Source organism: Hemicordylus capensis, chromosome 15 (genome assembly GCF_027244095.1).
Source record: "Hemicordylus capensis ecotype Gifberg chromosome 15, rHemCap1.1.pri, whole genome shotgun sequence".
NCBI classification, from domain to species: domain Eukaryota; kingdom Metazoa; phylum Chordata; class Lepidosauria; order Squamata; family Cordylidae; genus Hemicordylus; species Hemicordylus capensis.
Window position 1 is genome coordinate 15,126,478 of NC_069671.1, and position 11,439 is coordinate 15,137,916.

The following is an 11,439-nucleotide window of genomic DNA, read 5'->3' on the forward strand; positions in this document are numbered from 1 at the left end:
CGGGAGAACAAGAAGATGGGCGTGTCCTACGAGTCTACCAATGAGGAGAGAGTTGGAGTCGAGATTGAGATAGGGGCGGTCCTACACTCTCGGCCTCTGGGGGACACACCTCCAACCACTGCCTTCTCCTCTTCTTCCTCCCCACAGGTGGGCCAAGGCGACGTGGAGGAGCGTGGGAAGATCTTGGTGTCGCTCATGTACAGCACCCAGAAAGGGGGCCTCATTGTTGGGGTCGTGCGCTGCGTCCACTTAGCGGCCATGGACGCCAACGGATACTCGGACCCATTTGTTAAAATGTATGTCCTGCTAGGGGTTCTTAACCTTGGGCCCTCTGGTGTTGCTGGAGTGCTTCTCTCGCCATCCTTAGTTGCAATGACTGAAGAGAACCCCTGCGTAATGGAGCAGAGCAACATAGGAAGCTGCCATATACTCAGTCAGACCATTGGTTTCTCTAGCTCAGTATTGTCTTCACAGACTGGCAGCGGCTTCTCCAAGGTTGCAGGCAGGAGTCTCTCTCAGCCCTATCTTGGAGAAGCCGCCAAGGAGGGAATCTGGAACTTTCTACTCTTCCCAGAGCGGCTCCATCCCCTGAGAGGAATATCTGACAGTGCTCACACATCAAGTCTCCCATTCATATGCAACCAGGGCAGACCCTGCTTAGCTAAGGAGACAAGTCAGGCTTGCTACCACAAGACCAGCTCTTCTCTCCTGACGACCAGTTTCTGCTAGTGATGGACAAACCCCCCTCGGCTAGGTTCAGAACGCGCTGCATCACTGGAGAGCCTTCTTGGAGATTTCTCTGAGCCAGCTCATCAGGGCTTTGGGGTGTTAGCACATGCTTCCTGCTGACGTGGCATGCATGTGCCTTATTGCAATGCCCCCTGGGAAATGTAGTCCCCAGTGCAAGCCCTGAGAGAGAAGTGAATGGCCCGGAGTCACCTAGCAAGTCTCATGGCTAAATGGGGATTTGAACTCGGGTCTCCCTAGTCCTAGTTCAGCACTCTAACCACTACACCACGCTGGCTCTTAGCATTTGGGCCGCCTCTCTTAATTGTTCAACTTCCGACGACACTTTGCCCTTGTCTTCTTCTCAGCTGCTTGAAGCCCGACATGGGGAAGAAAGCTAAGCAGAAGACACAGATTAAGAAGAAGACGCTGAACCCAGAGTTTAACGAGGTGAGGGTGTGGATTGGCCTGCAGTCATCTGCCACATGGTGCCAGGCCTGACCCCACATCACCTGCCCCATTTGGGAATTTTTTTCACAGCCAGTGAAAAAACTGGAGCTGATCCAAATCGCTACATTTGGACTGGGGGCGTTGGGGAATTCATAAGAGGGAACCATTTACAGCCAAGTCAGGGTGGTGGCAAAAGGCATGGCCTTCATACAGCCAAGGGTATTATTCAGCTTTGCTTCTGATAATGCGCAGCGATTGCACATTATATGCGTCCTAAAAAAGTCGCGCTTTGATGCAGTGCTCAGAATACCTTTAGGCATTTCTTGCGGTGGTAAAGCCGCCCGTCTGGGAAAGCTCCCGGCAATTTTGAGGGTGTGGGGGCAAAATGGAGGCATGTTGAAAGGCCTGATCTCCAGTGGCATTTTTCCTGGTAGCTGGGGCCCACTATGTCTGTTCATTTGGGGGCCACTACTTGCATTTTAGTCCCACAAGATTTGAATGGAAGGTTCTTAACTGATCTTCAGTGACCGATCTTTGGTTTGTATGTTGCATTGTTTAACAGGAGTTTTTCTATGATATCAAACATGGTGATCTGGCCAAGAAATCGCTCGATATATCTGTCTGGGATTATGACATCGGCAAGTCCAATGATTATATTGGTGAGTGTTCCTTTGGGTGGACTCTGTTATTGCCAGAATAGTGCTGAAAAAGGAGCTCTTTAGGGTTTAGGAGCAATTTAGGGACAAATGGAAAATCCATCACTTTATGATTTCCAGGAATGGGCATAGTGGTCAACTTTCACACAAGATGCTTTCACCACAATCCTAAACCCAATTAACCAGGGAATAAGCCCCCTTCTTTCTTCTGAAGAAGCGTGCTTACAAGGGCAGGGTATATAAATCCCCTTGGAAATGGCCACTGTCAGCATGGTGGCCTGACTACATTGGAATGTATTATGCAAATGATCTATATATATAATTCTCTTAGGCGTACCCATTGCTAATCCCATGCGTGGCAGCTCCTGCGAGAGTTCGTGAGCAGCTGCCTGGATAGCGACAAGGACGGGGAGGAAAACAGTGATGGCGGCCAGCTGTGGGCCAGTGGGTAGGAGGAGGCGGTGGGCCGGTGGTCAGCCGGCCAGCTGGCCGGCCAAAAAAGGCAGTGGGTGGGCAGGAAGAAGAAGGTGGTGGTGGTGGTGGTGGCAGGGGCGGAGAGGGAAGAAGACGGTGGCTGGGGAAGAAGATGGTGGGGTGGGTGGGCGGAGAAGATGGCAGTGGGGGGGGGAGCGGCAGCGGGGGTTGGGAGGAGAAAGTGGTGGCAGCGAACTAGAGGCGCAAATGTGCCTGGCCCCACTAGTACGTATTATTATCATATGGTGTATGCTCCTGTTTTAAAGTGGGTTGTTTTCAGCTTCCTTAAAAGCAGAAAGGTGGGTTAAAAATATCCATGTAAAATAAACAAAGTGTTTTGAAGCAAGAAATCCCTTAGAAAGGACCCCTCCCTCCCTCCCTCTTTCTCAGGTGGATGCCAGCTGGGCATCACAGCCAAAGGCGAACGCTTGAAACACTGGTATGAATGTCTCAAGAACAAGGACAAGAAGATCGAGCGCTGGCACGCCCTACAGAACGAGAACCACGTGTCCAGTGACTAGGAGGGCCCCGCTCCAGCCAGCCCGCCTTCCTCCACCATCGCATCCCGCTGTAGATTTCCAAACATCTCGTCTTCCAGCACATTTATCTTCCTTTGCTACCGGGCAAAGGGCTGCCTCCGGTCTCCTTTGCCTCCGGTCTCCTTTTTCTCCACCAAGGATAGGCCTGGTTTGGTTTTCTGTTTGGGACCATGATCCCCTGATCCATTTCTGCCGCGCCCCCAACCCCCGCCCTCCACAGGCGCATCGAGATACAGATTTTTCCGAGCAATATCCCAGCACTGAACACGGCAAGTCTGGCTTCGGCTTTTGAGCCGCTAAATCCTGCCCTCCCCACCCAAACCGGTTGAGCTCTCTCTGCCCCCACATCTGCTGAAGGTATTTATTCTTTAAGTGCCCTTGAACGGCCTGACCCCCTTTCCTCCAGGTTCCATCTCTGCATGGGGAAAACCTTTTCTCACTCCGCCCCTCCCTCTCTTCTTTTTCTGCGCGCACCGGAATACTCTTGAGCATCGCTCGCGGGGAATGCGCCGCTATGGGTCCTCGATCCGGCTGCTTTGAGCATGGGGGCAGCTGGCGGACCAGCAAGCGCCCGACGGCACGAATCTTTCAGAACCAGCCACACCTTCACCGTACTAAGCAAAAGAACAATTCGCTGCCTGGGTTCTGATCCTTGACATCACTTAGGACTTGCTTTTTTAAGAGTGCATTTCCCATCCTAACACCGTAAGACGGAGTTCTGAGGACCGGCGAGGATGCCAGCATCCGTTTCCGAGGGGCGCACTGTAGCCTTTGGGGCCATCTGTCAGCTCCGCATTTGAAGCACGGCGAAGGCCCTGGCTTCCTTCTAGGAAGGAGTGGATCCCCCCCCCGACCCCCTGCTTTTATTGGTTCAGAATCATGCCCCATGCAGTAGCCGCTAATGAGCTAGAGGGGGCGCCAAAGGAGGAACAGCTGCTTCTGCTTCCTGGCAACAGCTCAGGGGGGCTCCTCTCTCCCCGCCATCCCACCCCGCCAATAAAGCATGATTGGAAGTAATGCTGAGAAAGCTGGCCTTATTAAATATATGGGAGAGCCATCTTTGCTGGGAGAGAGAATCAGCATGCAGGCTGGCCATTCACCAGATCGAGCTGTGCCGTCAACCGTGCAGCTCGACCTGATGGATGGCCGTCCTGCAGGCAGAGAGGCAGCTCCTCTGGGTTATTGCTTTTGCATGTCTGAACGGCTCCGTCAAATCCAGTGGGCTCTCCTTCAGTGTCTCTTTCTCTTACATTTCTTATCACGTCATCCCTCTTAGCGCACTTCTTGTGTTTTGATTTATCTATACTCTTTTCCGGCTTGTAACTTTGGAGGTCTGCTGCCGGTCGGTGTAGACAACCCTGACCCGACTGGACCAAGGGTCAGACTCAGTAGGAGGCAGCTTGAGATGATGAACAAGAATCTGGCCGTTCGTGTTGGTGTCCTCAGCATGATGTCTTTACTCTTGTTGTCGTCTCATCGGGCAGAATGCATTTTTTGAGAAGTATTTTGAGAAGGGATGTCAAGGCATATTGTGTTGTTTCGACCTTTTCATCAGGGTGTTGGATTTGGCTTGTGGACCTCCGATGCCCATGTCTGCCTTCCAGATGAAAGCTCAGCCTTTGAGCTCTCCAGCACCTTCACCTTTTTACCACCTTGGCCTTCATGCATTTTTAAATTTTATTTTGGTATCCAGTCACTGAAAAGTCAACCAAGTGCTTTGCTCAACTAAAGAACCTCAGTAAATATACTAATGCCACCTTCCATTAGATCCAATGCATGTCAATGCTATTTTAATGCCTTATGTTTGGGTGATGGTGTAATGTTGTTTACGTGTGTGTGTGTGTGTGTGTGTATGTGTGTATCTTTTAAAAGTGTTTACATTTTTTTTAAGTACTGGGAAATATTTGTTCCTTTAGTAGGCTGAATGTTGGTTAGGCACAACCTAGGCAAGTATATACTTTCTTTTTCTCCCTTCCAAGCTGAAACAGGGCATCACTGTCATGGCTGCCCCAAAGGGATTCTGGGAAATTGTAGGTATGCCAGATGACTGGAACATTGTATCGTGAGGAGGGAGCCTATGTCTGTTGGCATAGAGAAGGGGTTCTCAACATTGGGTCCCCAGATGTTATTGGACGTCAACTCCCATAATCCCCAACCAAAGGCCACTGGGGCTGGGGATTATGGGAATTAGGAACATAGGCAGCTGCTGTATACTGAGTCAGACCACTGGTTTATCTAGCTCAGTATTGTCTTCACAGACTGGCAGCGGCTTCTCCAAGGTTGCAGGCAGGAGTCTCTCTCAGCCCTATCTGGAGATGCTGCCAGGGAGGGAACTTGGGACCTAGATGCTCTTCCCAGAGCGGCTCCATCCCCTGCTGAGGGGAATCTGTTACAGTGCTCACACATGGAGTCTCCCATTCAAATGCAACCAAGGCAGACCCTGCTTAGCTAAGGGGACAAGTCATGCTTGCTCCCACAATAACATCTGGGAACCCAACGTTGAGAATCCCTGGCACAGAGAATGCTGTTCTTGCTTTGCTTCTGGACAGAAGAAGGTTCGGACCAAAGAACTCGCTGGTCCAACTTTCTGTTTCCCACAGTAGCCAGTCAGATGCCTCTGGTAAGACCACAAGGGCGGGGCTTTTAGGCTATTGTCTTCCCTTGCTGTTGCTTCCCAGAAATTGATACTCAGAGTTCACTCCCTCTGGAAATGGAGGCTCCACATTGTCGTCACGACATCACCAGTGACACCCCCCCCTTCTCTGTGAAGTTGTCTAACCGCCTTTTAAAGCCTTCTAAGTTAGTGCTCCCCAGTCACCACCACGCCCCACAGCAGCCAGCCCCATAAATTGCTACGCCCCCTCGCTGTCTCTCCGGCATGCACAGCTAGAGAGTAATCTGCGTTGAGGTTCCTCCTGAAAACCTGCTTTGGCCTTTCCTGAGGCTGACGCCGGGCGAGGTTCTTTCATCCCAAGTTTAAGTCGCAGAAGGAAGACAGATGTTGCCCCAGTAGGAACTCCATCTCCTCGCAGTGCTAGTGTTTCCCTTCTGCTCTGTCCTGCGTGCCAGTTAGAAAGCATCCTTTTTGAGAAAGGTGTCTGTTTACCCGGAAGTCTTGTCATTTCTCGAGACCTTTCGTAAGAGCGGTTGGGAACCTGTCCCTTTCCTGTCCATTGTCAAGATTGTCTCTCTCTCTCTCTCTCCTCCTTGGCAGTTTATGACTGTTGTGAAGATAACTCCCTTTCTTTGTAAATAAAGCATGCACATGTGAAATGAAAACAGTGCAGACACCTTTTCCCCTCTCAGGCCCACCATCCTCCTCTTCCTCTCTTCCTCCTGACGATTGAATTCTGTCAAGCATGCTGTGACTTCACAGGGAAATAAAGACTCCAGTTTACAACTATTTAAGAGCCAGCCTACCACCGAAACTAGGGGCGGGGGGGACCTGATCTTTCATTGCATGCAGGTGTAAAAAACCCAGACTCTTCTTCTCTCTTCATTGTCATACCTAATAAAGTGCAAATAATGGGGGGAAACGTCACTTTGTGTGTGTTTTCTTTCAACCCGTCCGCATTTCTCGAACAAACAGGATGGGGGCTGGAGAATTTCAGCTGAGACCAAAGTTCTACTCTACTCCCATGTTTACACCCTCAAGCTCTGCACCAGAGTCCCAGCTGAATTGGGGCCCCTGCAGCTGCCCTATTTAAGGGGAACCCACATGTGGTCACATTGATTTCACTTGACCCAAAGTAGGATTTGACCTGATGCTCAACTTGGAAAGGGATGTAATCGGCTAGTTCTAGATTGTGAGCCCTTTGTGGGGCAAGGATCCATCTTATTTTTTATTTATTATTTCTCTGTGTTAACCGCCCTGAGCCATTTTTTGGAAGGGCGGTATAGAAATTGAATTATTATTATTATTAAATAGTTTGCACAATTGGAGTCCGGGTAGCACCGCCCAATTCCAGGATCAAGGTAGGAGGAGGGGAGAGTGATCATGTGGGAAGCCGGCGTTGGGTCAGAGTGATCGTTGGGAGGTCGGAGTTGGGTTTCCCCCCTTGGTAAAATGCTGGGACGAGAATCTGGGTAGGGTGCACCTGTCTGACCGAGCTTTGCCTCGCACATAATCACGCTGCCCTCCTGGATGTGCCCGATTCATTTCGGCAGCTCTTTGAGGAGGCTCCGAAATGATTTGGCTCCCTGTCACCGAAATGTTTTGGCACGGGGCAAGGGGTTCCACTCTCATTAAGAGTCTAAAACAAGCGTGATTTCCAAAGCAACCTTAAATGAACCACCAACACCCTCGAGGTGGCCACTAGATGGTTATAAAACAATCGATTGTTCACGCAATCAATATCTGAGTAGGAGGAACACCGAGATAGGGAAGGAGAGCCAGTATACTCACCGTATCAGCAGTCATGTGAACCCCAAGATCAAGGCAGAACAGGGCTGTAGGGCTGTGCTTATGTTTTGGCACCATCCCAAGGGTGGCAAGGAGTTCCCTTAAGAGGAGGCACGCAGGTCCTACCTGCCTCTCCTGGAAACCTTCACCACCCTGCATCGCCCTGTCGTGGTGCTGTTCTTAGAAAAGCATCCCTGTGACAGTGGCACCCCGTGCCGCTGTCTCCTTTAAACCGCCCCGCGTGGCGTTGGCATGAAAACGGCATCAACGATGAGAGTACCCCCCCCGCTAACTGAGCAAAGAGGCGCCTTTTAAAAGTGGTGATTCTCTTTCTCTAGAAGGGGGAGAGCAACTGGCCCTATCCATCCCCAGCACAACATCCCTCCAGTGGCTGCTGCTGGTCTGCCTTATATCTCTTTTTAGATTGTGAGCCATTTGAGAAGAGGGATCCTTCCTTCCTTCCTTCCTTCCTTCCTTCCTTCCTTCCTTTCTTTCTTTCTTTCTTTCTTTCTTTCTTTCTTTCTTTCTTTCTTTCTTTCTTTCTTTCTTTCTACCTACTGCTTTGGGAACTTTGATTCAAAAGCAGTATATAAATATTTGTAGTAGTAGTCATAGTAGAAACAAAGTCGTAGTAGAAGAAACCACCTTGAGATGCATTATGAAAGGCGGTATAAAACCTGAACAATAAATAAAAGGCTAGAAGCAGAAAGGCTACAAGCACAAACCCGGTACATTCTTCCAATCAAAATTTCAAAATTTGCCGTTCTGAACAAAAACTCAAAATTTCAATATGTTGGGGTCTCACACTGCATTTCTTTCAGGGGGATACGGGATGTCGAAAAGAGCTAAGCATAAAGAAGGTAAACTGGCATAGCATAGCATTATGAACTTGAAACTTGTTCTCTTTTGCATAAACACCCCAATTTTGTGCATCCAAACCAGCACATTTTAGGGGTCTTAAATGTTTGTGAGCTCACTTTCTCATATGTGTGGACGTGCTTTACAATTCTAAGAAAAATCTCCTGGCTATTCCTATCCTTTATTCAATGTCAGCCATGATTTTGTCTGCCAGCATTCTGAAAATTGCAACAATTTCCCTATTCATGCACCAAAGCCATCAGGTTGTGAACTTCCCAAACTTATGAAACTTGTGCGGAGATGTGGATGCACTTAACAACTCAAAGGAAGATCTCCTGGGCCTTTTCCAGACAGCAGAGATGAAATACTGTGAGTTAAGGGACATATCGGATATTTTGAATTTGCCCCCAAACCCAACGCAAAAAGTGAAATTTCTTTCCCAGACTTTAATCGGCTATGCGCCAATACACGACGGAAAAACCCCAATCGTGTGCGGAGTGTTCCCCGATCGCTCACAGGGACTTCAATATAAATCTGGACGATATGTGAACGCACACTTGCCCTTCCAAACGAAAATTGTCATCTGGTAGAGCTATTCCTATGCTATCCCCACCCTTTTTTCTATATTTTCAGGCATGTCTTTTCCCAGCCAGATCTTTGAAAATGGGGGGTGGGGGGGACCAACTCCAAATGTCCACACCAAAATCAGTGTGTTGCAAGGCTCCCAAAATTTTGAAACTGCACCCGCCTTATAGGTGTGGACAGTAATGGCCTGTCCTAATGAGCCTGTGTGTGCGTGTTTCCCACCCCGCCCGAGAGGTAACTGCACAACTGGACCTGACAAATGGCCAGCCTGCAGGTAGCGAGGCTCTCGGGTGCAGTGGGAGAGAGAGGAGACCCCTGAATTGTTGCCAGGAAGCAAAGGCAGCTGTGCCTCTTTTCGTGCCCCCCTCCCCCAGGCTCTTAACAATTATGAGAAATATTTCCTGGCTATTCCTATAACTTCCAAAGTAGATGCGGAGGGCAATTTTGAAGAGCAACTCTTCCTTTAACCTCCACCCCCACCCAACTGGAACATTTTCTGTGTGGGGGGAGATGTGATTTATTCATTTTGACAGGGATAGTTCAGTAAAATGTGGGATGGAAGGGCTCAAATGTTCGTGGGGCGGGGAATAGGAACATAGGAAGCTGCCGTATATTGAGTCAGACCACTGGTATATATCTAGCTCAGTATTGTCTTCACAGACTGGCAGCGGCTTCTCCACGGTTGCAGGCAGGAGGTTCTCTCAGCCCTATCTTGGAGATGCCAGGGAGGGAACTTGGAACCTAGATGCTCTTCCCAGAGTGGCAGTGGCGTATCGGGGGGAAACAGCGCCCAGGGCAAGCTCTGGCCCTGAAATGGCGCCCCCCCTGGCCCCCGGCCCCCACATACCTGTGAGGGCACGGCAGCGCCCCCCAGGTGGCAGATCGCAGGCAGTGGCGGCGATTCGGTGGTGGCATGCGGCGGCGGGTCACCTGTGGCCCGCCAAGTGCGGCGGTAGCTGGTGGCTGGCGTGGCGGCGATGGGCTGTAGCACGTCCCGAGCAGCAGCGGCGCGGCAGATAGCCCGCCGAGGACGGAGTGCAGGCAGAGCGACGCCGAGCCTGCCTCCTGGCCCGGCGTTGCTTCCCAACTGCGCAGGTGCGCCTGCGCAGTTCACAGAATGAACTGCGCAGGTGCGCCTGTGCAGTTGGAAAGCAATGCCGGGCCAGGAGGCAGGCTCGGCGTTGCTTTGCCTGCACTCCATTCTCGGCGGGTGATCCGCCGCCGCCGCTCGGGCCGTGCTACAGCCCATCGCCGCCACACCAGCCACCGCCACACTCGGTGGGCCGCGGGCGACCCTCCGCCGCCACCCGCCACGCCAAATCACCGCCGCACGCCCGCCGCCACACTCGGCGGGCGATCCGGGGGGCGGGCGGAGGGAAGCCACTTTTTGGCGCCCCCCACATGACCCGCCAGGGTGGCGCCCAGGGCATGTGCCCTGCCTGCCCCCCTATCATTATGCCCCTGCAGAGTGGCCCCATCGCCCAAAGGGAATATCTTACAGTGCTCACACATGAAGTCTCCCATTCAAATGCACACCAGGACGGAGCACCCTTGCACGGTACCACCCATGACACCAAAACATTGAGAGAGTGGTTGTGGGAGGGGGAAAGAAGGACCTCACTGTAATTCAAAAAGTGTCCAACAGGTGGCAGTAGCACCTCACAAATACGCCACACCAGCAAAGACCGTGGACCAACCTGGCCCTCTTTTTCTCCCTGTGAGGCATCCAGCAAGGGCGATCTCTGTGTGCAGAGTCAGATGAGGATAATCACAATGCTCATTTCGGCACCGAAGATCCCGACGGGAACCTGATCTCAACCGGAGCTCCGTTGCTGAACCTGATATCAATGCCAGAGACTGGACCAGGAAGATATAAAACAATTTCAATTTCAAGAGGAGGGTACCTCTAGCCATGTACAAAGTGTCTTCCTTGGCCCACTCAGTAATCAAAGCTCATTTGCTTACAAGCTCCACTTTGGCCTTAAGCCCATGGAGCATCTCCCACAGGTAACTAACCGGTCCTTGAATGAAGTCCTCCGGTACACTTCACCCGGTAGCTGCAGTTCCACCTGTTTCCCTAGAGGTGGGGCTGTCTTCGTTTCCCCAAAAGCAGCCCTTGAGTTGCAGCTTTAAGGATTTCTCGGCACGCTAATGAGATCCAGCCTTTTGGCCCAATCAATGGATTTTCATCCCAGCACCTGCCAAGCCAATCGTCACGGCCAATAATTTGCAGCGTGAGTTGCTCCAAAATCAATAGAGATTTTGCTCTATGCTGGGAGGGTCTAAATGGCAGTGGGGTGGGGTGGGGAATGAAAGACCAGCGGGCCAGTTCCTAAGCTGTGTGGCTAAGAAATCCAATTCCTTGCTGGTTTGATATGGAGTCAGAGCAACTGCAAAGGAACTGCTAGAGAAGCCGATAAGCAGAACCTTGGGTTAGATGTGGGGAGGAAGATGTTGGCTCCACCCCATGGTCCTAGAAACCCCTCCCATAAAAGAGAAAACCACGCCCCCTTGAGAAAAAAAATGTTGCACCAACCAACTTCCCCTTAACTGGTTCATTTCCCCTCCAACAGTCTTTCATGATTATTAGTTTGTTGTTATTATTACTTCTAGTATTTATATATTGCTTGTCAAAACGCAAGTCATCCAAGTGGTTTACATAGAAATGGTTCCTTACCCCAAGGGTGGTTCCCATTCTAAACAGAAATGTAAGATAGACACCAACAATAGCCACTGGAGGGATGGGGTT

At 50.8% G+C, this 11,439-nt stretch overlaps 1 protein-coding gene across 3 annotated transcripts in view; it reads left to right on the top strand.

The window, feature by feature from the left end:
* Positions 1-6,386, top strand: part of RPH3A (rabphilin 3A) — a 72,040-nt gene extending 65,654 nt beyond the window's left edge. For all 3 annotated transcript variants that reach the window (XM_053280292.1, XM_053280290.1, XM_053280291.1), the window contains 4 exons: positions 148-296; positions 1,095-1,176; positions 1,739-1,835; positions 2,697-6,386. In XM_053280292.1, coding sequence (XP_053136267.1) covers positions 148-296; positions 1,095-1,176; positions 1,739-1,835; positions 2,697-2,827 — 459 coding nt within the window. In that variant the 3' untranslated portion in view covers positions 2,828-6,386. The remainder of the gene's footprint in view (positions 1-147; positions 297-1,094; positions 1,177-1,738; positions 1,836-2,696) is intronic.
* The last annotated feature ends 5,053 nt before the right edge of the window (positions 6,387-11,439 follow it).